We start from the raw sequence: 25,697 nt of genomic DNA, 5'->3' as shown, positions 1-25,697 counted from the left end.
ATACTTGACTTCCCATCATCATTCTCTTGTCTTCTTCTTTCTTGGTGTTCACCATCGTTTCAGCAAAGCATATTCTCTAACAGCTTTTGGAGAAAGAGGACTTGAGAAGTTACTTTTTATTGGCCCCTTCTATAATCATTTTGCACGGTAGAGAATTTGAACTTGGACACAGTTTTTCCTCAGTATTTTTAAGACCTCTCTTTTTGGTTTCTGCTTTCCAGTGTTGCTGTTGAGCAGTCCAATGACCTTCTGACTCCTGATCCTTTAGAGTGACAGCGTTTTCCCCTCTGGATGTTTTTAGTATCTTGCTTTATTTCTAGCCTTCTTACTGTGAAGCTTTTAAAATTCTTGTGTTGGGCATGGAGTGAGAACGTTTAATCAGAAGACTCATCTTCTTCAACTCTGAGAATTTTTCTTGTATTTTCACCTTTGATGACTTCCTCCCCTCCATTTTATATCTTTGGAATTCCCGTTAGGCTGGATGCTCGGAGCGTCTCTGAAACTTCCCAAGTTCACACAATTAGTGATACATGTTGCTTTTCTAAGATTGTTTAATATCCTTCTGTCTTACAATTGAGAACTCACTAAAGTCATTATTGTTTTGACACCAATGCCTGAGATTTAGGTGGACATGTGTGAATGATGTTACAGTTGTGCTTTTTCGCTGTTCGCCTCTGAAAATACCCTAAATAAAGCAAACTGTTCTGGGTGTCTGGGTGGCTCAGTTGGTTGAGCGTCTGCCTTCAGCTCAAGTTATGATCTCAGAATCCTGGGATCAAGTCCCACATCAGGCTCCTTGTCTCAGCAGAGAGTCTGCTTCTCCCTCTACCCCTCCCTGCCGCTTGTGATCTCTCTCTCTCTCTCTCTCTCTCTTTCTCTCTCAAGTAAATAAATAAAATCTTCTTTAAAAAATCTGTTCTATTTTAACAGGCTGAAGGGAGCATAGTTAAAGTACGGGGCCATGGCCTCACAAATGAGACCCCACCCCTGGATTTTGCCCTTCTATTTATTAGCTCTATGACTGTGGCTGAGTCACTTAAATTTCCCTGCTCCTTAGTCTACTCATTTATAAAGTGGGGTGTAATAATAGAACCTACGTCCTAGTGTGATGAGGATTAAATGAATTAATACATGGAAAACCCATAGGAAAGTTCATGGCAGAGTTAACATAATCAAGAAATTTTAGGTATTATTTTTGAGACAGCATCTCCAGTTTCTAAGGTGATACTTCTGAAATAGGGTTAGTAGTTCGTCTTTCTTTTATGTGCAGGATCATAAATAACTATGAAAAAAAGTCTCCCTAGAAATGACAAGAATAATAATGTTGATCGCTGTGTCTGCCCACTCAGGAAGGCCAGGCTTCAGGCACGCCAGTCTAGGTGTTTGCCCACTAAAGAATCTGCCTTTCCTTTCCCGAGGTGACTGTAAATGTCAGGAACAAAACACAAGAGTGGGTGTCCTAGCAAGGAGGATAGTGAACCCCCAGAGAAGCATAGCTTCTAACAGCACTTAAAAAGATACTCAACATGATTATACATGGGCAGAGTCTGAGAATGGAAATAATAATGTGATGGAATGTTGGGAGGTAAATGATTTTCAGAGCTGTTTTTACAATAAATAAGATTTCTTTAAAACGAAGGAAGTGTGCAGAATTCCCAGCACAGGGCATAGAGAAAGGGAAAGCCGGCAGCAGAGAAGACAAGACACCAGATTAAATGCCTCATGTAAGACTCCACAAGCTTTTAGCATAACATAGCTTTGTGACTTGCATTAGGATTCCTCTTTATATCTCCTCCAATCTTCTGCCTATGTTTTTTTTTTTTTTTATCCTTGCTTTGAGGCAAAATTATATTTCAGCCTCTTGGGTAATAACTGAAATAGGATGAAAGAGTGGAGTTGGTCAAGTGGTGGGTGAGTGTTCCCTGCAGTCAGAAGGCAGCACTAGTCAACGTCTGGGTCTGTTGTCTTTTGCTCATTAGGAATGATGTTCCCTACATTCGGCGACATCCACTTGGCCCCCTTTTCTGATGAACAGCTCTACATGGAACACTACTCCAGAGCCAACTTTTGGTAATGTTCTCTTCTCTCTTCCATTCTTTTTCCTTTAGAGTAAGCCAGAGTTTTTGGTTTGGGTTTGCCATTTGCGCTTCTATAATTGGCGGGGGGTGGGGGTGGGGTGCACTGCAGAATGTTTAGCAGCACCCCTGGCTTCTACCCACTATATGCCAGTAGTGCCTTCCCCTACTTGTGACAGCCAAAAACGTCACCAGGCACTGCCGACTGTCCCCAGCAGGGAAAGGGAGCATAAAATCATCCCCTGTTGAGAACCACTGGAGTGGACAAACCAGGGAGCCGCTCATGCGCCACCAACCATCCAGAAGACCGCCTGTTGCTGGAACGACAGCATCTTCCCCCTACTACTGCCCCTCCCTTCCTCCTTTCCACCATCCATTCCTTGGGCTCAGGGCTCTGGCTTCTGTCTACGGACCTTGGTCAGAGGACAGGGGAATCAGCCATCTTGATATAAATTAGCCGATCAGAAATTTTTTTTTGGATTTTTCACACTAATGGGCTATTGGCTTTTGGACAGTTCACTTCACCTTCTAAGACTTGGTTTCTTCATTTGTAAAATGAGAACTAATACAAAACCTCTGCCAGTTCTAAACCAACATTCCGTCTGGCATTCTTTTTTGAGCACTGGTTTTTATAAGGAGAAAGAGGGAAGGAGAATAATGATATTGGACCCATGGGAGGGAGAAACAGAACAGATAGCATCCGAGTGGGAATGTTAGGTGTGTAGGAGGACAGGCATGCGCTGGCAGATGGGTGAGGAGGGATGCTAAAATGTAAGCTTTGAGTTCCAGCTGACGTATGCAGAGCCTTCCAACATGCAGATATCCACAGTTGATTTCTGGAATTTTTCTCTTTGTAATCCTGTCTCTTGGTGAAGAAGCAGCAGCTGGGAGGTACTTTGGTTTCCCAGGTTACAAGTTCTTTGAAGAGTAGGGTCAAAGGGCTGAAATTTTTTCTTTCTCTCTGATTTTTTTTTCTTGTAAAATAGGCTTTCCTCGCACAGATTTGCATTTCGTGGTTTCTGCTCAATCTGTAATTTTGAAACCCCCAAGCCATGTGCTTCCTAATGGGAGTGAAATCCTCTTGGTGTGTGACGGGGGGAGACCTTAATTATGATCATTGTTCTGTGAGGTCTTGCTGACCCAAAATGTTTATATTTTAACTATAAACCTCCTGAGTCTGTGACGAGGCTGGTGAAGCAGGGATTTCAGGTAACAGAATCGACCAGACTACTGTCCCCCATGGGGCCGCGGGGGAGCGCGATGTCCTGGCAGTTCTTGCGTGACTTCCCAGCTGTACCATCTGCTGCCATCTTAGTACCGTGAGAATGAATGTTAATGATCAAGTGGATTGGCTAGGCTCACCATCAGCATACAAACATACTGCTATTTATTCAATCTCAAAAGAAAAAATAACCTTTTTTTATCTCTCACTTCCCCAGTTAGCCACCACCCATCTCTCTTAGTGCCTTTGCAGCAAAATTCCTCAAAAAGCGTTCTCTATCCTCCCAGTCTCCAGCTTTTTCCTTCAATTTCTCTCTTAAGATGTTCCTCCATGACGGCTCTTAGCAAGGTCACCAGTGTGCTGACCTCAACATTGCTAAATACAGTGGTCCATCCTCCCTTGTCAGCCTATTCAACCCATTACCCACATTTGAGCAGCATTTGAAATGCCCTGAAATCTTTTAATTTCTCTTCTGCTCACTGGTCACTTCCTCAACCAGTCCTTCCTTGGTTGTTACTTGTCTCCTTCACCTCCTAACATTGGAGTGCCCCAGGACACAGTCTTGGACCTCCTCTTTATCCACAGTTATTATCTGGGTGAGCTCACCCATTCCTTAGCTTCAGATGCCATCTGTATGCAATGATTCTCAAAGGTATTATTATCTAGCTCACACATGTCTTGGGAATTCCATATTTTTATAGCCAACGGCCGCCTGGGCATCCCCCCTTGCAGAGACTTACCATCCAAACTCAACTCCTTATCTCCCCCACATCCTCCCAAAATCTGCACTACTCATAGTCTTTCCATCTCAGTTGATGATATCGCTGTCCTCCCAATCATTTAGGCCCCAAACCTTCTTTCTTTCTCCCCATATCTAAACCATCAAGAAATTCTGTTGGTTCTACTTTTGAACTATTCCCAGAATCTGTCCAGTTCTCATTATATTTGCTGTCCTCCCTTGTTCCCAACACTGTCATCTCTCATCTCAATTATTGCAATAGCTTCTTAACCTGTCTGTTCTCATCATTCCCAAAGCCTTCTGGTAAATTCTCTCCAGTCTGGCTCCTCATTCCTGTGACTGTGTTCATTCAGATCCAGCCACATAGACTTCCTTGCTGATTTTCAGGCACATCCAACCACCTTAGAGCCTTTGCATTTGCTTACCCTCCCATGTGGAATACTTTCCCCCCAATATTCACGTGGTTAATTCCTTCACTTCCATAAAGTCTGCCAAAATGCCAGCTCTCCTGGGCATCCTATTTAAAATGGTAGCCATACCACTCCCGATGCCACTTTTTCTGCTTTGTGTTTTTGCTGTAGCACTTACCACCTCCTAAAAGACATATAATTCCTTTATTTATTATTGTTTATTGTCTCCATCCTTCCTGATAAAATGTAAGCACTGCAAAAGCCCAAATTCTGTCAGATTTCAGTAATGTATCCCAAGTACCCTCCATCCCAAGTGCCTGTCACACAGTAGATCCTCAATAAATATTTCTGAATAGATAAAAGCTCCAGTAATCTCAAGTAAGTACACAGATAATTACTATTAAGATTTTAGTTGTTATTTCTTTGATTTTTCTAATATTTTTACAAAATTAAGATAATACCATAAATCATTTTCTTACTTTTCTTAAAATTTTATTTTTTATTTTTATTTTTTTATTTCAGCCTTGTTGACATGTTCTCATATCTTCTCAATATTCTCTTGCCGCAGAGTATTTCTTTTGTGACTATATCATAATTCATCAACTCAAGCTCCAGTGCTAGATATTAAATTATTTTAATTGCTAACTTAATCCTATAACTTGTATAAGAAACAACACTAAGGTATTGTTTCTATATTCTGCCAGAATATAGAATTTTATAGAATTCTATATCCTAAATTCTTAAGAACACTGAAGTGAACATCCTTTTATAGAAATCTTGGTTTGCATTCTGATTATTTCCTTACAATAAATTGCTAGAAGCAGAATTACTGGACCAAAAGGTGTGAAGAAGGATCTTTAAAAAAAATTATTCTTATATATTGCCAAATTGCCCTGTAGAAAAGTTTTACCAATTAACACTTCCACCAGTACTATATGAGAATGTCTGCTGAGTCTTGCCCATACGGGCTATGTTTTTTTAAATGCCAATTTGATTTGTAAAAAAAAAAAAAAAAAAAATGGTGGCCAGTTTATTTTTAATCTGTATGTCTTTGATAGCTAGTGCATTTGAACGGTTTTATTTTTAGTCAACAAACACGAAAAAATGTTTTAAAAAATATATAGTTAACAAAATTCACAGCCTTCACTCTCCTTGTAATTCCCCTCCCTCTGTGAAGAGGTTTCTGCGTTAGGCGACTGGATATGGGCCTTTGGTCAAGGAACAGGTGGCGAAAGCGTGTGCAATTTCCATTAGAAGAGGCATAGAAGTGGAAATGCTGGCTGAGAGGAGAGAGAGGGATGCAAAAAATAGTAATAATAATAGTAATAATGATGATGAGTTTAGGTATATACTAAAGAAAGGAGCTGAGAAACTGAGGGATAACAGGCCAAGTAAATCAGATCATTAGATATAATCAGTGATCAGTCCTCACCTGACTTTCTCATCAAAGACACTTGGTGGGGACTCCTCACTTCACTTCTGGAACCTAAGCCTGGTTTTCCTCCTTCCGTCTTGGCCCCGACATTGTCTCCTTTGCTGATTCTTCCTCATGACCCAAGTTTTCAGTGTTGGATTGATTCCAAGTTGGCTTTTACTGTCTTCCCCTTTCTGTCTCTACTCACCTCTTCACTGATCTCACTGCGTCTCTTGGACTGTAAATACTGTCTTTATGCCAACGACTTCCGTAGTGAGAACTCCAGCCTAGAACTCTCCCTGGAACCATAGACTTTAGGCATCCAGCTGGCTGTTGACAACTGTACTTGGATGTCTCTTGGGCATCTTAAATTCAACATGTCCAAAAGCAAGCTGCTGACCTCCGTCACCCTGCTCACCCCTGCAGAACAAAAACACAACAAGCAAAACAAAAAACCCTGTTTCTACTACAGTCTTGCAAGCCTTTCAACTTATTTCCTGTTTTTAAACAGCAGCCAAAATGATCTCGATAACGTGTAATTCAGATCATAGTCTTCCTCTGCTCAAAACCTCCAGTGGCTTCTAAATCATAAAAGCCGAAGTTCTCACTGTGGATGGTGAGACGCTCCAGGATCTGGTTCCGCCCAGCATCCCCTGGGATGTCGTCTCTTCCCACTCCTTTCTCAACCTCTCTGTCCTCACTGGCTGGTCTCCCCAGCTCTCCTTGAACATACCGGGCTAGCTGCCACCTCTGGACCATTCCCTCTGCCAGACACGCAGATGGTCCCATGGCTCGCTCTCACCTTTTTCAGGTCATAGCTCATATGCCTTCTTCCCAGGAGACCTGCTCTCAGTTACAAATTGTCATTTCTTCACTCCTGGAAGTCCGTATCCTGCTTCTCACTTCATTGTGTCATACTGCACTTACTATCATCTGCTGGATTATATGTTTTTACTTTTTTATTTAAATTATTGTCTATCTCTCTCGTGAGACAACAGGTTCCGTAATAGTGGCTGTCCTGTTTTGCGCTGTGTCCGCATCATCTAACCTAGCTAATAGTTGTTGTTCAGTGCGCTTTTGTTAACTGAAAGATAAATGCATTGACATAAGAATTCTTTATTTTATTTTAGGATTAAGGATATTAAGACTTTGTTGTATTTTCTTCAGAATTTCAATTTGCCCTGTAATCGTCTTTTTGATGGTTTTCACCACAAAAGAAGTTAAAATATTTTTGTCGCTAGATCGACCAAGATTTTCTTCGATAGTTTCTAAGACTAGCATTAACTTCTACTTCTTTCATGTTTTCACTTTTTCCATTTAACATTTAAAAAATTTTACGTTTAACTCTAAAAGTTATTGTCGTTTAAGTATGTGGTGAGCACAGAACTTTATCCTTTCTGAATAACCAGTTAGGAGGCTCTCTCAGTAGACAAGAGTACCACTTTCTGATGTTAGTACCAGTCACCTACAAAATTAATAATTTCCTTATTTGATTAATATTTCTTGCCCCTGATTAATTAAGATTCTGAAAAGTACCTCCTGAGAATAAGGCTCAGTCATGAAGAGTCATCGTTCCCAGGTATAAAACTTCCTTATGTGATGGGTACCACTGCCGTTTTTAAAACTAATTGGCTCAGGGGTTTTAAGCCAAGTCCTTTAAATACAACTTCAAATTAATTCTTGTATCAAGAAAAACATATACATAGGATCGATTAAGAAGAACAAGCAAATATTCTCAAGAAGTTTGAGATGGAACTACTTTGCGTTCTTACATTTATTACAGTTATACAACATGAAAGCATAGGCAAAATAGGGAGTAGTTAAAAGCTGGATGAATCAGACTCTAGAGCCACATTGAACTGTATTTAATTCTTGGTTCTGTTCTTACTAACTATAAAACCTTAGCAAGTCAATTTAATCTCGCTGAGACACAATTTCCCTATTCCCAAATTAAAGATACTAATGTTCCCTACCTGGGGATGGGGAGTTTCAGAGATGGGTGGTCTACTTGTACTCGGCTGCCATGATAGCCCTTTCTTCACAGGCCAGAGTGAGGGTTCTGCCAGATGCTGAACATATCCCAGTTGTGCATCGGGGACTCAGAAAATAACCACAGGGTGGGTAGGAACCCATCAAATACCTGTGTGATGGACTTGGTCTGAAAGTTTATTTGCTAGCTGTCCTCCATAAGCCTTTCTTAACCAGAGGGATTCTCTTGACATCAGTATCAGCTCGGCCTTCTTAGTGACATTTCTCAGATCCTCCAGAGAAAAATTAGAGAACATTAACCATGTGTGCTTATGGTGTCACTGCAGAGTCATTTTCAGAGGCTAGGCCTCACAATTCATTCATGGACCAGTGGGCTCTAGATCCATAAACTGTGTCTCGAAATCGGACCTGGAAATTGGGTGAAGGATCTAATCTTTCCATTGTGACAGCTGATATCATCCTGCCTACCGGCTGGCAGATTTGTTAATGTCGTTGTTGTGATATCATTTGAACACTATCCTAGTTAACTCTACATCTCTCTGACTTCTCTGGGAACACTAGCATCTATTAACACCCACCACAGGTCAAGGTTCCCTCACTGTCACTCTCGCCTTGCTTCCCAACGCTGTAATTATGTCATTCTTGACTGTGACAGTTACTTACTGCTCTCTTGATTCTGACATCTGAAATCCCATCCAAGTTGTGCTCATTGGGAGCACAATGTAATGGTGGCCACAGCAGCGTCTTTGATCGACTGAGGACAGCCACCCTCAGCTTCCCAAAGATGCCACGGCTCTCCTATTACCTTTAGGAAAGGAGGGTTTCCTGGGCCTTTCCTGAGAACATAGGGGAGATGTTCTTAGGTCTTACCTGGTAGATCCTTCTAGCACTTCCATCTCTCTGAGCCTTCTGACTCCTTCCTTACTAGTGTGCTGCAGAAGTTCTGGAATCTCCACTTCATTAACTGTAGGCCATCATGATGACCAAGCCTCAAAGTGACATCGTAGTGGACTGTTAGGTCTAGTATTTTGCTAGAACCCTGTGAATGCCCATGTTGATAAATTGTGCCCTATCCTGACTTATATTCTACCTTCCCAGTCTAACACCCTTCAGCTACCCTGCTATCCTTATTCCCCTGGTTCTTAGCAGAAAATGCTGTCCAGCCTGTGCGGCTTCTTAGGTACGCAAGTTATCCTCGCCCAGAATGGGCGTTGAACTTCCTGCTCAGGCTGTGCCGGTTATCAGCCTGGCAGCCGTGAGAGAGCAGTAGCCTGAAGGCAGCGGGCAATGGTGAGGCTGGTCTTGAGGAGGACAAAACTGTCTTGCAAGACGCGGGCTTCAGGAGAGGTGGTTGTGCCATCTCCGGGCAGCTGTTCTGCTCGGACAAGATGGGAAATTCTGCTTCTGCTGGCCGGAGTCTTCAGAGATGTTTTCGGGATTCTCTGCCTTGTTCACACAACTATCCCAATCCCAGGTCTCGGGGTCCTACTCTTCCAGTCAGGGCGCCAGCTGTGATACATAAGACCTGTCAAGGTTGCATTCCCACTCTCCCCTGCAGTTCTTCTACGGTTGCTGTTTTACTCTCTTGAGCTTAGCTTGGGTTCCCCAAGAAACTAGGTGTTAGTTATAAGCTACCACTTTATTAAGGAATGAAATCCCAGCAAACAAGAAAGAGGAGAAATAAGAGTGAGTCAGGGAAGGAGGGAGGGCTAATGCAAAAGTGCATTACTGAGCTGACCACCACATGGTATCAAACACCAAGAAATTGCTTGATCCCCCAGGACCATCTCAAGAAGTTGAAGGAACTGCATCTCAAGACAGTGTATACAGAGGATTAGGGAGATTTATCCACCGGCTGTTTTCTCCCCCTTGGTCAACTGTTCACCCCTCAACATTAACTAGCCTGCACTTTGGGGTTGTGCCTGTGTGGTCAGCAAATGGGTCTCATGGCATCCAGGCCCCCCACCCCAGAGGCAACAGGAATNCCCTGGGGCGGAAGTGGGAAGACACACAGTGCAGGCCTGAGGTGAGGCACTATTGGGTTGTGCCCGGGAGGGGTCAGATGAGCCCACACTTTGGCACAGCAGGTCAGAACACATGGCTGAGGATTCCAGTGAGAGGTAAGACTGAGAGGATCTGAGGTGGCACTTAAAAGGTGACGTACCACTTAAGGAACCAAAAGATGCTTCCCAGTCTCCTTTGCAGAGAATTGTGCGTGGATGGTAGGTATCCATCATGCTTGACAACAGTGGTGCCAACTGGGGATATCAGGGATGCCGGCAGTGGATGTCCTGGAGTTATTTGTTCTTTGTGCAAGTCAGAAGTCTGTGCTTGCAAAGGCTGAGCGAAGGCAAATGTGAGAATTCTGCCATTGGCAAGGCAAGCTCCCTTCTTGCACCTTTCCGCTGTCGAGTCTACAAAGTGCCTTACTGACCATGGTGCTGCTGAGAGACACATTATTTTTAAGGAAATCCGTTCAACTGAATGGACAAACTGCTAAATCTACTGTGAAGGTAATGGATGGTTTGTTCCCAGGCCAATTCCGCCCCCAAACTGAAATTTCTACTAAAGGTTCTTTTGGCATAGCTAGAGTTTCAGGCCTTCTGGTCTTTCCCAAAAATATATTTGGCCCTGATAGTCACTGGTACACAGAAACACCATGTGGACCAAATAGGAACATTTCAAATTGCAACGTGATGTAACCGAATTTTCATGGGAAGCCAAGTATATGGCAGAGTATCACAGAGAAAGAACTTTTGAAGGAATACCGCCATGACCAGTGCAATCATGTTTGCATTTTCATGTGCTCTGTCCTTGTTCATTTATATCGTCACGGTTACTTGCACTAGAATCTCCTTTCAGCCCCCAGCATTTATTCTTGATATTCCCTCGGCCTCTCTGTTTATATCTGTAGTTCCTGAACCCGTCTGGCTTTTGCTCATAAAAGAAACCTCAATTTCTATTTTCATCTTTTTTGTAACCTATGTCAAACTCCTAGCTCTTCCATAATAGTCCATCCCTGGGCCTGTGCACATCCAGGCCTTATTTTTTTTTTTTCTTTAACCATGTGGTCCCTATTTCGGTGTTACAGATATAGTACAGGTGTCCCAGTTAGAAGGAGTTCAAGTGCAATGCCAAGGTTGTACGCCAGGCTCAGGAAATTAACAGGGAGGTTTGAGGTAATGGATAAGATGACTCCAGTATGCTCTAGAATGAGTCTGATACTCGCTGATCCTATGGGCAAAGGTGCTTTTGTGAAGGAGTCTGATCATTAAAAGTGGTGAATTCCTCTTTCCCTCCATTCACTGAATTTCCAGCAGGGAAGTCACGGGCTTAGAGGAAACTAAAATTTGTGGTGGGAATAGGAGCGTTTTAGAAGTTGTCCACTTTGCACTAAAGGGGAATCTATTTTTAAATTCATGGAGAGTATTCGGGACTACAGTTAAGGAACAGGAAGGGGAGCCATGTGAGCCTTGGGAGCGTCTGTTACAAATAGAGCAGCATATCCTTCGTGCCAAATCTCAACAAACACTGTTTTTAACCACATCTGTCCAGTGTTTACAGACTGGCTTTTGTTCAAAGAATAAGCTTCGATTTCTATATTCATCTTTTTGGTAACCAATGTCAGACTCATAGCTCTTCTGTAATTTCTGCTCCTGAGCCCATAGACAGCAAATCCAGATTGATGAATTCATAGCCGCATACCTTTTTCTTCTTTGCAGCTGTTTGAGCAAAATTCTTACACTTGGCTCTGACTGGGTCAGGTGCCAAACCCTGGGTTCATTGCCCAAGACCAGGGTCGTAAGATGCTCTGATTGACTGGGACTGAGCCACATGTGAATCTCTAGAGTCAAGACCACCCAAGCCACAAGGACTGAGTGGGGAAGAGGGGCCTCCCAGAAGAGAAGCTGGTGCTGTTACCAGAAGAAGAGCAACAAACAAGAGATGTCTACATTGTTGTCTTGCCAGATCTACTCTTCCTTCTGATACAGCCTTTAATAGGTCCAGTTGCTCTGCAAACCAGTAATGTCTAGATTTACACGGGCAAGCCTAGGGATGCTCCATGGGTTCCTCTACAGAGTCACAGGCTTTCCCCTACTTCTTACGAAAGATGCACTGTCTGAAGCTTGGTATCTTTAAACAACTGTGCACTCCTTTCCCCCTTTTTCTTCATAGTAAAAAAAAAAGTTTTTAATACGAAAATTATATAAACATATCACATGTAAAATATAAGCCACCTTACTTTGCTGGAGTTTAAACCCCAAAAACCAGAGACATCATGAGCTGAGCATCTTTATAGACACCACTGTCCACGGAGGTACGTCTGCGTTCTCCTGATAACTGTCAGAGCTACCAAGCCCCAAGTCCTGGTATATATAAGGGATGTATAAGAAATTCAAAAGATACAATTTGTTCCTAGACATGCATCCTTCTCCTGTGAGGCACCCCCCCCCAGGCCATTCCAGCCACTCTCTTAGGCTGCATCCTCAGTACCATGTGTGTCCTAAGTGACAGTCCTGGATCCCTGTATTCGTCTTCTAGTTCTTAGGGCTTCTGTACCTCTCCCCAGGTTGGCATGCCCTTGGTTGTGAATTCTGGTAAAGCATAAGACGTCAAGACACAGGAAAGTTGCTGGATTGTCAAACAGTAAAATAGAGTTTTCCCTTCTCCTTATCTTCCTCCTTCCCTCCCTCCCTTCTTTTTTTTTTCCCTTTTCTGTCTCTTTTTTCAAGTTTCTCAATGGAGATGAGTGGGGTTTTGGTTAGTATAGAATGAAAATGCAAAGATTTTTATTAAAGTAAAATACCTGAGTTGTGCCTTGAGAGAGCACGTTCGTATTAGCAAAGAAAGTGCTTGTGTTACAGCAGCTCCCGTCCGTGAGGGCTGGAGGCCAGTGCTGACATCTCTAAGAGAACAGAGGCGGTACCACCGTTCTTCCAAGACAGATCCAGGAGGCTGGTGGGGAGAGCTGTGTGAATGAGGAGGAAGGACGGGAGGCCAGGATGAACTAGCAAAGAGCCAAGGACAAAGGAGGCCAGAGAGGAATCTTCTTTGGATGCTTCTCCACGCTTGGCTCTGTGTGTAGAACTTGGAGAAGTTAGGGTCATGGTAAACGGGTTGCCTCTTTCTCTGCACTCTGGGTGTGTTTAGGCGTAGCTACTAGTACAAATATTTTTCTTCCAGGCTATATTTGCAGAACTCTCGAGATGTTGCATGGTTTATGGTGGAGAAGGAGGGGAGGGAAGGGGAGGACAGTTGGAAATGTGAAGTCAAGAGCAAAAACCACACATAGTCTCTGCCTTATGGATTCATTAAGAGGCCATAAGTTAACCTGGAAAATAAAACCCACATATGATGAAAACAATGGAAATCGTCCACGGCTTCCAAGTCAACTGATTCGTTTCCCGATTCACCACCCAACATTGTATCTTAGGAGGCCCACAGAGATGCCAGGCCCATCTGCTTTAATTATTTTGTGATGCATTTCAGAAAGAGATTTGAGACTTCTAAGAATTTGAATATGGCCAGAAAGTTCTTCAAACCCAGGCAGGGGGTCCACAGCTCTGCCTGCCCCAGGTGTGGTGCCCATGTGCACCACACTGATCATGGCTGCTGGGTTTTAACTGGCACCAAACACACAAGGCAAAGGGCACAGACTTGGTCCCTCTGAGGTTCTATCCAAGGACCAGAGAGCAGTTTGCAGGCTCAGGCCCTGCCAGGTGGACGGCTGTCTCTGCCCTTGGGGATTCTCTTTTGCCAGTTGGCGGGGAGGGTTACACCCCTGGATCAAATAAACCACAATTGGATGGATGCAGTCCAGGCATCGGCGTTTCAAAAGCTTCCTGGGGGTTTCTGAAGGATGGACAGGGTTGAGTCCTTCTGGGCTTTCCGGGAAATTCTCTGCCTCTGCCTCTGTTCCCTCCCCTCTCTGTTCCCCATCTCCCTCTCTTTCCTTCCCCCTCTTCCTTCCCTCTAAAAAAAAAACTATTGTGATGATGACGTATTTCTCCAAAAACACATCGACTTTCCTTCTAAATACTGAAAGGGTTGTTTAAACTTGCAGTGTTCTGTTTCTAAGTATTTTCTGGGCATATAGGAGCGTTGTTTTCAGTATGTATATTCATAAAATTATATGCTTCACCTGTGGGCCAGGCTGGTTGGGGCCCCTTAGTGGAAGGAGAAGATTAAGAAACAAGTAATGAGAGGGGCGCCTGGGTGCCTCAGCCATTAAGCGTCTGCCTTTGGCTCAGGTCACAATCCCAGGGTCCTGGGATCGAGCCCCTCATCGAGCTCCCTGCTCGGCAGGAAGCCTGCTTCTCCCTCTCACACTCCTCTTGCTTGTGTTCCCTTTCTTGTTGTCTCTCTCTGATAAATAAACAAAATATTTAAAAGAAAGAAAGAAGTAATGAGGGGATCCTGGGTGTCTCAGTTGGTTAAGCACTAAGCGTCTGCCTTCAGGTCAGGACCTCAGGGTCCTGAGCTCCAACCCTGCGTCAGGCTCCCTGCTCAGCCGAGAGTCTGCTTTTCCCTCTGCCACCCCCCACCCCAACCATGCTCTCTCTCTCAAAAGATTTAAACAAAATCTTAAAAAAAAAAAAAAAAAGTAATGGAACTAAAGAAACTTGGGGTCATGATTTTCCATTTCTCCATTATCTTCATTGGCACCTGTACCCACTCATAGGCCTGTGAAGGACACCAAGTCCTCAATTCATTCATTAAAAAGAGATCGATGATAGCTAGCTGGATAGGTAATTTTTAATCCTCACAGTATACCAGCCCTGTGCTAAATATACACTGATAAATAAGAAAATACTCCCACTTTCTTTAAAGATTTTATTTATTTATTTTGAGAGAGAGTGCCTGAGCCAGGGAGAGGGACAGAAGGAGAGGGACAAGCAGACTCCCCACTGAGCAGGGAGCCTGATGCAGGGGTCCATCCCAGGACCCTGGGATCATGACCTGAGCTGATCAGATGCTTAGTTAACTGACTGAGCCACTGAGCCACCCCTAGAAAATACTTTCACTTTTAAGTGGGTTAAACTTAAATATTTTACTGTAACACAAGTTTTAAAATTTGTGGATGGGAACATTTGAGCTGAGTCTCAAAGATGGGGTGGAATTAACAGGGCAAGAGAGGGAAAGGGGATTTCCAGGCAGAAGGGAAACAAGCCGAGGCTCAGCGGTGAGGGGTTGCATGTGTGCTTACGGATCTGCAGGTACCTTGGTTCGGGCTTGCTTTTCACTTGCAGGTTGAGAACTGGCTGTCGATGCACATTATCAGCCTCCCTGCCTCTTTTGAGGGCCTTGGAGGCTTTGACTTTGGATTTAGAGCCTTGCTTTGGCTGGTCTTTCCATCCAAATCGAGCTGCACCACAAATTCAGATTTTGTATGTTTATTCTTTGTGGTGGTGGTTGTTTTCCTCTCTTCCCTGCAGGTTGGCAGGCATGGGGTTGGGGGAGGATGGGGGCGATGAAGTGCGTCCCCATCTGATTCTCAGGCTGTACAACGCACGCACGCACACACACACGCACACACACTCACCCTTATTAGGGGAGCTGCTTTTCAGTCTCAGGATAAAGACTTTCAGTCTCTAGTTTAGATAAGGTCTCTGAGGCTGCTTTCTGGAATTGGGCCTGGGAATTCAAATTTTTAAAAGCGCTCCCGTCCCCGCCCCCGCCAAGTCCTCCCACAGCACAGTCAGATTGGGACCCACTGTTCTGGTCCCTGGTGCTGACCTGAGAAGGCGACATTCCTAGGGTAACAGCTGACTCAGGCGACGGTAACAAAATGCCAAGCATTGCTCACTCACAGTTCCTTATATTAATTCCGTTAATGCGTATACAGCCCCACAGAGTGAGCTTATAGTTATTCCCATTTCAGAGGAAAGGAAACAGGCACAGAGTTCAAGTGACTTGTGCGGGGCACAGAGCCAGTCCCTGGCAGAGCCTGAGTAAAGCTTTTCTTAATCCACACCGAGATCTCTTCTCTAAGGAGCCGAGACCTCTCGCCCAGCTGTCGCGGAGCACCTGCTGTGTTCCAGGTGCGGTCTGGGTTGTAGCAGGGACGCGGTGTGGCGGTAGCTGCTTCGCCTCTGGCTTCCAGAGGAAGGAAGCGAGGGTTAGGGCATTGGTCAGTTTCTGTGCTCGAACGTCACTGACCACAGGTTTGAGAAGAAATGCGCGCCGTGGATTGTGCCGCACAGGCTCCAGTTCCCGCGGGACCACTGCTCTCGGCCGCCGCATCAGGAAGTTGCAGGCCCGTGGCTGCGGAAGAACCAGAAAGAGAAATCTATTTCCCGAAACAGCAGGAATGTGGAGGGACTTTGGAAGTGTAAAGTCGTGCTCTGAGCTGGATAATGAGAGGGTCAAGGAATCGTATTTCAGGATTTGGACAGCCTGTCACGGAGCAGGCAGCCACCTTAGGGCAGGAGGTCAGGGGTGGGAAGCCAGAGGCCTTTGTACCCACAGATAGCCTCATAGTCTCCATAATCTTTCCACAAGTATTGTCCTTCACCTCCACTACCCCCCCCTTCTCTGTCTCCCCACCACAGGTCAAGTACAGGTCCTTAGATTCGCTAGAGAGCATTTCCTCCTCTGCTACTCCCTCTAGACCGGTTTCCCTTAGCTTGCTCACGGCGGCCTTTGAGGACCTCTGAGGCAGCCTCGCAGCACATCACAGCTGCAAGGGGCTGGGGGACTCTGGTGAGGGGCAAGGTGCATGTGATTCTCTGTGCTCCCTCTTTCAGGTACCAGCAGTGCTTCTACGGGGTCAACCTGTCCAGTCTCCGGGGCGCTGCCGTGGACGAGTATTTCAGACAGCCAATAGTCGTAAGTGGGCATCATTACAGGCTCTCCCCCGTGTGTTCATCTGTGGATTCGATGGCTTGCTCACTCACGCACCTGGGAGGCAGCGTGCTGCCAGGCTCTGCGGAGCCGTCACCGAAAAGAAGAAAGAGCTCCTTGGAACGCTATGTTCTCAGGTCTTCCAGCTCTCATCTTCCAATCAATTAAGAAAATTCTCAAAGAATGATGTTGTTGAAAGCAAGGAGATTTTCTGACTGCCTTTCAATAAGTAACTTCTAATTCCCCCACTGCCCTGACTCACCCCATGTACACACTCAGCCCTCACACTTGTTCAATAATTCATATCTTCCCATTGATTCTGGTGGCCTTAGGCATAGTAGGGGAGGAAGCTTTGTAAAGTAAATAGCTTAGAACGGGAGCATCGCTGTCAAACAGATCGGGGTTTCAATCGTGGCCCCCTCTAACTGTGTGACCTTGGACAGCAGTAAGTTGGCATTACCCAAAACTGGCTTAATTACTGGCCCTCAGAACCTGCAGAGCCTGGAGCTAGGGACCCACTGCTGGAGTTCAGACAGTGTCACCCAAATCTGATTCTTCCATCCTTATAATTTATCTCCGTTGCCTCTAATTTAACTCTATTGCTAGACAGGGTCTCCCCTCATGGTAGCACGATGGCATCAGGAACTCCAGCCTCAGGGTCTTACAGCCTTTACGTCCCACAGGAGAGCCTGCTCTTCTCTAATAACTTGGGCCAAAGCCCCAGAATTAGTTTAGATAGAGCCTGATTGTCCTCCCTCGGGTCATGTTCCTGCCTGAGAAACCATCTGCAAGGGAAAAGTCATGCACCATTCGGCCAAGCTGGGGTCACCGGCCGTACCTGGAGCTGAGGGTGGGCTAAGTCTTTATGGAACTTCTTGGAATGCGGAGAAGAGGTAAAATCTGGATGGTTGAAAACACAGCAAACACCTGCTCCAGAAATATTGTGAGGATTGAATGATACAACCTAACAAAGCACTTAGCGCTCAGGAAAGGGTGAAGCACTCCGTGCTTGGTGTATAGTAAGCATGGAATAAATGCTAGCCATCACTGATAATATTCTCATGACCTCATGCCTTCCAAATCCTAACTCTTGTTGAGTTAAAATTTCAGGAAGAAAGCAGTTTTGCTTGGGTTCAGTTTATCCTGACGGAAAGATAATGTCTCTGCTTCTCCCTCCCCCTGCCCCCAGGACACATTCGACTTTAGGATTTTGATGGCTCGGACAGTCAAATACACAGTCAACTTTATGGACTCAGAAGAGGCAGATCTCCACAGGTTTGTAAATACCAGTGTTGCCCTTGGTTTTTAAAATCTCCTCCACCTCTCTCATGCCCAAAACTCAGTGCAGACTTTTGTCACTCATGCAGGGGAGGGATCTTAGGTGGGAGTCACACCCAGGAGTGGTGCGGCAATACTAGTAGCATTTAATGCAAAACGAGGGTAATGCTGCTTCTTCCGTAGGATTGTTTTAAAAGTTGTGTGTGTAAAAGTAAGTAGTAATAGCTTGAACTTACATAGCCAGTCAGTGTTCTGAGCCCTTTCCACATCATGACTCCTTGTGTCCGCACAACAGTGCTCTGCAAATGGTACTATGGTTACCTCCGTCTGAGGACAGGGGTGAGGCAGAGTGGGACAGTAGGTTGCACAAGGTCACAGAATTACTGAGGATGTTAGACGTGGGATTTGAACCATTCAGAAGGCTCCCCAGTCCGGGCTGTTTGATGCCTCACCTAGGCCAATAACCTTAAGAAGAGCTACAACTTGTTTAGTGCTTGCCACGAGGTTGTATACTAGGTGCTGTGCTAAGTGTTTCACGGGCACAGGCTCATTGTCAAAGACAGCACTCAGTAAATGTTTGTTTTTGTCCCCCTTCTGTCCACTGGAAGACACTCTGAAATGAGAACTCATTCCCCGGATGGTGACAGGAATCCCCCTTGGATGACCTTTCACTAGCACTTTGCCTCTTTCTCCCTGAGAAGATCAACGCGAATATATTTTTTTCTGGGTATGCAACCTAAGACCCAGCCAGGTTGTCATTTTGCCTGGGCTCCTGAGGATGCGGGGGCCAGGCTTTAGCAGGTGCAGCTGGGAACACAGACCATCATCTGTCTTGAGCTCACAACAGACAAAGGGTGCTGTCTTAGCCCAGGCTAGAAGTTGCTGCGGTCCTAAGAAGAGACCTCCGTGGCTTGTAACCCAGGAGTCCTTCTCCCCGACACTGTCTGTGCACTGGCACAGCTCTGGCCTGTGTGGCGTCACACACCCTGGCGCCCTGGCCTCGGTCCAGAGCGTCCCTCCTCACTGAGGAAGTAGAAGGAGCTTGGCCAAGTACGTACTGGCAATAGAAGCTTTGGCCTCGAAATGACACAGCTCGCTTCTGCTCACATTTAATTGGTCCAAGGAAATCACACGGCCGTGCCTGAGCCCGGGTGAGTGGTAAGCGTCATCCTACTGTGTGCTCAGCTCAAGAGAGATGGCATTTGGGAACAACTCTAGTAACTCCCATGGGCCCAGACAAAATTGACCTCCATCGGCTTTATGTGCTGCTCCGGACCACCTCCTGAGTCCCAGGGAAGTTTTTGAAAATGATGTCTATGTCAGCTCTCCATCATTCATTCACATGGGTTGATTGGGCAAATGCTTATTGCGATCTCACTGGGTACCAGGCACGGTGCTGGTGCTTACACAGGCTCAAAGAGTAAATTTTTAAAGTCTACCCTTGTATAGCTCATAGTCTATTTAGAGGAATGCAAAAAAAAAAAAAAAAAAAAAAGGAAATAATGGCAGTGCAATACCAAACAATTCAGTGTGATCAGCACAATGGAAAACTCAAGAAATGCTCTGACTCAGGTTGAAAGAAGTTAGTGCTTTGGAGCACCATAAATACAAATAAGGTACGACCTCCTTTGAAAATCTTTAGCACACGCACTAACATAAGTCTCCCCTCAGCAGGGACGAATAATACTGTCTTTTGATTGTGAGACACTTTAAAGTTCGCAAAGCACTCTCATATGCATTTTCCCCCATCCGACATGCACAAGATCCTTGCAAGGGAAGTGGGAGAGGTTTTGTCACCTATCAACAGATGACGAAACTGAGATTCAGAGGATTTAAGTGACTTTCCAAGTTAGCCTCTAGACTTTGTTTTATCTTTTCCACTTTTTCTGTTCCCACTCATCCCGCGTGTGGTAGAAACCACGGCCACGTCTTCATGACGCTTGCTGTGGCCCTGTGGGAGTTTCAGCGGCCTCCCTGAAAACTAAGTGAACTATGACAATGACCTTCCTAGCTGGATGTGCCCCCTTGGGATCCACTTCATTTTTTAGCGGCCCGACCAGCCTTTCCCTTCCGAGCAGCTGCGTAGCAGGGCTGCCCCAGTTGGATTAGTGCTCTGACTTCTGCAAGGACGGGTGTCACCTGGGTCCTCCTCGTCCTCCTCTCCAGTGCTCACACCCTGCTCCGGATGCTGCATTCCCCCCGGGGAGTTCCAGGTTACTGCAGTGCGGTGATGGGATTCTTGCCAAGTTTTGTCAAGAAGCCACATTGTCAAATGTGCAGCCTCACCCAGGCAGTAATCACACACGGAGAGAACCTTGCTGCCAGAGCCGGAGTGCTTAAGAGAGAAAGAAAATATTCTGGGAGCGTTCCAGCTGATCTCTTGAATGTATCTTGTATACCTGTCAACAACAACAAAAATAATTCCAAGTGTTTCTGTTCTCTCTCTCTCTTCTCTTTCCTTGCAGAGTAGAAATCCCCTTTGTGTTTCAGCTGACGCAGTCTGGCCTCGTCCACGGCCTGGCGTTCTGGTTTGACGTGGCCTTTGTCGGATCTCTGTAGGTATCACCCCCTCTGTTCCTAATCTGCCCCGTGCCGTTCTCTACTATGTGTGATCGTAACTTCAAGGTGTTTCAAAGTTAATTTCAGCAATCATAATGCTTGTTTCTCTAGGTTTCAAGAAAATAAAGCACTGATGCCAACGTAACTTTTAGAGTTTAGGGCCAAGTCAAAATGAGACAGTTTTCCATGGTGTCATATCGGCCCTGGCTAAAACACTGTGAAACCTCTTAAACCAATGGATTGGGATTTGAAGGAAGGAGAGAGGGTCCAGGCTTCATCAGCCCTCTTGGTCTTTTCCATAGTAGGTGGTGGAAGGACCCGAAGTCCCCTGCCGTGGCTTCCGTCTCATCATCCTGGTTACAGAGCCTCCTGTGTGCGGGTGTACCCGGAGTCATACCTTCCCCCTCTCTGGTTCACACCTTCAGCTGCTCAGACGGGAGCCCTTCCTCAGAGACAGGCAGGCATGGACCCTAATGCTAACGGCCATGTTAGGTGACATCTCCACCATGGATTCCCTCCCCCCTCCTGAAAAGACTTGAAAGTTTAAGGGAAAGGAGGAGAAAGTCCACCTACAAGTTGACTCTCAGTGTCTGGCGTTCCTTGTAAGGGCCGCGCCATTCCCAGGACCCCCCAAATCTCTGCTCTCCTCCTGACTCGCCTCCTCCCTTGCCGGGCTTTCTCGTGTTTTCCAATGAGTGAAGACAGCTGCTCTGGGTCCCATGACCGGGCAAAAGGAAGTGCACTCTCCTCTCCTGCTTACAGAAACATCCAGGCTCGTCATTTCGCCTGCAGAGGGAGGCGTGCCCGTGGGTCTGTGATAAACCTCACGGGCTTGAGGGGCTCCGGGAGGAGGGGATCCCTGGCAGCCTCGTCCGTGCTGACAATCAGAAAGGAAAGGAAGTATAAGTCATTCCTGCAGCACAGAAGTGTATTTGTCGGAGGGATCCGTGCATGTTTTTCTCAGACTTGCCCCCAGCGAATTCGTTCCTGCAGGAGCAGGGAGATAAGCTTGAAGTGGCGCGCTCCAAGGGGAACATTTCTTTGAAGTTAAACGCTTTATCCTGAAAAGCTTTTGAAAATTTGCATTCTGATGTGCCTAAGTATATTTTGATCTAGAAGCAGTTTATAGTACTTAGCAGTTAAATTTTGTCAGCTGTCCCCCCAAAATCTTCAAGTCAAATTGACCCTGTAGGAAGGAGCACCTTACTCCATCCAAGCCAGAGACACAGCCTGAGCTCAGGACAGGTGACCTTGGGAGGCACAGCCAAATGTTCTCACCTCTTCATATGAAAGGAAGAACATGCATGTAAACACATACACATGCAGGATGTCTGAACTGGAAGGACCGTAGAGACCCATCTGCCCCAGGAGATTTTCTGGCTTCCAGAAGCCCCATCAGGTTTCCTGAACAGGTTGGCATGAGACAGTTAAGAGGCCACCAGACTTCTCACCTTGACAGATGCTTTTCAAACAAACCATTTCCCAGTTGAACTCTATTTCTTGTTGGGCTTCTAATGAGCTTTGATTCGGAAGTATAGGTTAATAGAGTGGCCAGGTCCACAGATTTGAAGCCTGGCTCTCCAGCTGTCCTCTGTGTGACGTTGGGCAAGTCCTTTAACCTCTCTGGGCTTACCTCATGGAGTTGTTGTATAGGCTTAGTGGGATAATATACATGAAGCTCTTGGTCCAGTACCCAGCACATGGCAATGACCTTGATTGAGCTGTCCTTATCTTCAAAGGGTTCCATGAGTCAAAAACCCTGGAAACCAACTCTCAACCCAAGTCCCCAGGGCAATCCATTACATTTGGGCCGGGAACATGATTGGCTCTTCACTCTTTTCTTGCCCCACAGGGTAACTGTTTGGCTGTCAACAGCCCCAACTGAGCCTCTGACTCATTGGTATCAGGTGCGGTGCCTTCTTCACACTCCTCTCTTTGCCAAAGAAGGAGAGACCCTCTCAGGGAAAGTGCTGTTCGTAGCTAACAGACGGTAAGCAGAAAAGTACAGACGGGAGACCACCTCTTTGTATGTGTACTGCTCAGTGATGAGGAAGGGGGGCAGGAGGTGGGAGCCTTTCTGGCACCTAGAAATGGATGGCATGCTTTACGAAAGCCTGGCTGACTTTGCCAGGCGCATTCAGCTACGGAGACTGCCGGCAAACATCCCCCTTGGGCGCAGGACGGCAGGGATGGGGAGCGTGGGATGACTCAAGGGCAGCGTTGTCCGCCTGACTGCGGAGGAAGGAAGGGCATCCATCCACTCATGGGAGCGCTTGCCAAGGGCTCGAATTATTAAGTGCTTTAAACCCACGTCAGCTTCCTGGCCTTCCTTGCAGCTAGCCACACACCCCCAAATTTAGCACAGTAACATTGATTTGTACCCAGGGGGGAAAGCACTGCAGGGCCGGTGCGCCGTGTATCAACCAAGACTGGCTGCTTCCCTCTGGTAATGGGTTTCACGAGGCCTCAGCAATGATTACTTTGATTTATCTCATTTTTAAAATGCTTTATTTTCTTTCACCTTGCTGGAGAATCAGAGGAGAAAGGATAGCAGAGTGGTTCAAGGATTCTCCGGATATTAAGGGTACTCAGAGGCCATCTCATTCCACTTCCTTCCCTCCCTCCCTACCCCCCCCTTTCTTGGGCTTGAATACTCCTGTGACAGAGAGCTCACCACCTCACATATCAACCCTTCCATTTCTGAAGTCTCGATTTCTTCCATTACAAAAGCCTAACGCATTCACATGTACATTCAAAACTACAAGAGTGTCTGGAGTCCACACACACTGCCACACCTCACCCACTCCCCAGATGGGACCCCGTGCTCCATATCCTTTCGGGCGATTTTCTGTGCACGTACCAACAAAAAATCGTCGTGGGGTTTTTGTTGTTTTACAAGACTAAACTAGCGGTCTCCAACTTACATTTTCACGTAGCAGTGAGACCTGGTTTTGTGCAGATAGATTGTCACTTTAATAGATGCATCAGAGATGGATATACGATGTGTCTTTTTTTAAATCGCTGATTGATTGATACTTTGGTTGCTTCTGATGTTTCCCTTTTTTTTTTTTTTTTTGGCGATTTGCAAAAAACTCTGCACTAAATATCCTTGAACAGGAAGTTTGCACAGTGGCAAGAATATGCCTACGTGAGGTCCCTAGAAGTGGAAATGCCGGATCAAAGGCTATGTGTATGTTGCGCACTGACAAATGCTGCCTTTCTCAGTGACAGCACCCACCCCCGCTCGCACTGCAGTGGGCAGCCTTGAGCATCGCTGCACGTCGTTCCCTGCGCGCCCGTTGCCAGTCTCTGTTTCTGGGTTGTTTTTTTTTTTTTTTTTTTTTTTGCCAATCTGATAGACCGAAAACTCATTTTTAAAAGTTGTATCTGGATGTTTGGTTTCTATTTCTTTAAGTACTACTCAGGTTAAGTAACTTTTCATATGGTCTTTGGCTATTGAGGTCATGTACTTTAGACATCTCTGATGATTAAAATATTATTCTTGCTGTCGATCCTATCTCTCACTTCCTGTTAATTGTACTCATTTCCCTTACTTCTGCTCCTGAGGTCCGTTCCAACCTCCAAACGGCAGTTGTTTAAATATTTGGAGAGTTCTTCCAAAATCCTCCCAGTCTTCCTATCTGTCAGCTAACATCCTCAACGTCTCACTCTTATAAGAGTGATTTTTAAATTGTTTGAGATTCTGAGTCCTCCCTCTCTGTCAATGAATCCAGTTGGTGGAATGTTACTGGAAAGTAATTTGCAAGAAAGGCGTTCCTGTGGCAGGAGAGACATGGCAGCGTTCACGTGTTCTGTTTTTCTCACCTCACACTCTCTCCCCTCGGGTGCTGCTACAGAGGCCTCCTGCTTCCTGCAAACGTGGCTTCTCTGTGCGTCTTCGGATCGGCCATGTTGCAGTGCTAGGCGCACCTCTGCCTGGGAGCCTTGCCCACCCCAGTTCCTGCACAAGATGTTACAAACAAGGACGAAAACTTGTACATTTCAGAAAATGCTCCTCGTCTTCAGGGCCTGTATTTTGGGGAGCACTCTCCGAGGTGGGCTGCCCTGGGCTCTCTTGCTTCTCTTTGCACTTCTGTGCTTTTTCCCCGTGTGGCTTACGACGAGTCTCAAGTGCTTTTGTAGCCCTCATGCGTAAGTTAGAGCTGGCAGATTCTGTCTCCCGCTTGGACAGAAAATGACGTCTGTGGCCTGCAGTGTCTTCCTGTTCTGCTTGTTTGGGGATGGCTTCCAGCAGTAAAAAGGGAAAATGCTGATTTTTACCCCGTTCATCCTGGAAGTTAACCACTTTCTCCCTAAATCCTCATAAACCATTTTTTAATGACCAGTTCTATAGGAAAAAAAAAAAATGCTCAGGAGCAGTAGCCAGCATCAGCCTAGAGTGTGGACTTGCCTTTTCTGCTGAACATTCTTTTGCTTTCAAATATTTGTATGTTTTCTTTAATAATAATATTTTTTATTATATTATGAGTCACCATACAGTACATCCCTAGTTTTTGATGTAAAGTTCCATGATTCATTACTTGCGTATGACACCCAGTGCACCATGCAATACATGCCCTCCTTACTACCCATCACCCGTCTATCCCATTCCCCCACCCCCCTCCCCTCTGAAGCCCTCAGTTTGTTTCCCAGAGTCCACAGTCTCTCATGGTTCATCCCCCCTTCTGTTTACCCCCCCTTTCTTTTTCCCTTTCTTCTCCTACCGATCTTCCTACTTCTTATGTTCCATAAATGAATGAAACCAAATATTTGTATGTTAAGGTACCTTAGGGCATAATTAGGTGAGTGAATTTAAACCACCTTATTGTTCCATTACTTTTTTCTAACATCTCTTGGGTTCCATCCTTATCAGTCATATTTTTCTACCCCCCTCTCCTTCGTCACCCTAGTAGGGGAGAAAGAAGCAAACCATTCACCTCACACACCTATGTCTTGACACCCAGGCCCCTCCAGCCCTCCGTCCCTTTCTTAACGCACCAGTGTTATGTAGTTCCCAAAAAGAAGGCCTGAGTCGTCTTCTATGCTGTATCCCTCTTTTCAGAGCTTCAGCAGGGCTGTGGAATGACCACCTGCATGAAGAAGTCATAACTGATGATCCTTCTAGTAAGAATTTCATCTGGCACAATTGAAAGAAGACACTAAGATA

At 45.6% G+C, this 25,697-nt stretch overlaps 1 protein-coding gene across 2 annotated transcripts in view; it reads left to right on the top strand.

Moving 5' to 3' along the window:
• Positions 1–25,697, top strand: part of LOC103663326 (histone-arginine methyltransferase CARM1-like) — a 252,783-nt gene that overhangs the window by 217,348 nt on the left and 9,738 nt on the right. For both annotated transcript variants that reach the window (XM_040620292.1, XM_040620293.1), the window contains exons 7-11: positions 1,980–2,070; positions 16,597–16,678; positions 17,883–17,968; positions 20,437–20,526; positions 22,383–22,520. In XM_040620292.1, the coding sequence (XP_040476226.1) occupies positions 1,980–2,070; positions 16,597–16,678; positions 17,883–17,968; positions 20,437–20,526; positions 22,383–22,520 (487 nt within the window). The remainder of the gene's footprint in view (positions 1–1,979; positions 2,071–16,596; positions 16,679–17,882; positions 17,969–20,436; positions 20,527–22,382; positions 22,521–25,697) is intronic.

Source organism: Ursus maritimus, unplaced genomic scaffold (assembly GCF_017311325.1).
Source record: "Ursus maritimus isolate PB19 unplaced genomic scaffold, ASM1731132v1 scaffold_34, whole genome shotgun sequence".
NCBI classification, from domain to species: domain Eukaryota; kingdom Metazoa; phylum Chordata; class Mammalia; order Carnivora; family Ursidae; genus Ursus; species Ursus maritimus.
This window is presented reverse-complemented; position numbering and strand designations above follow the sequence as displayed.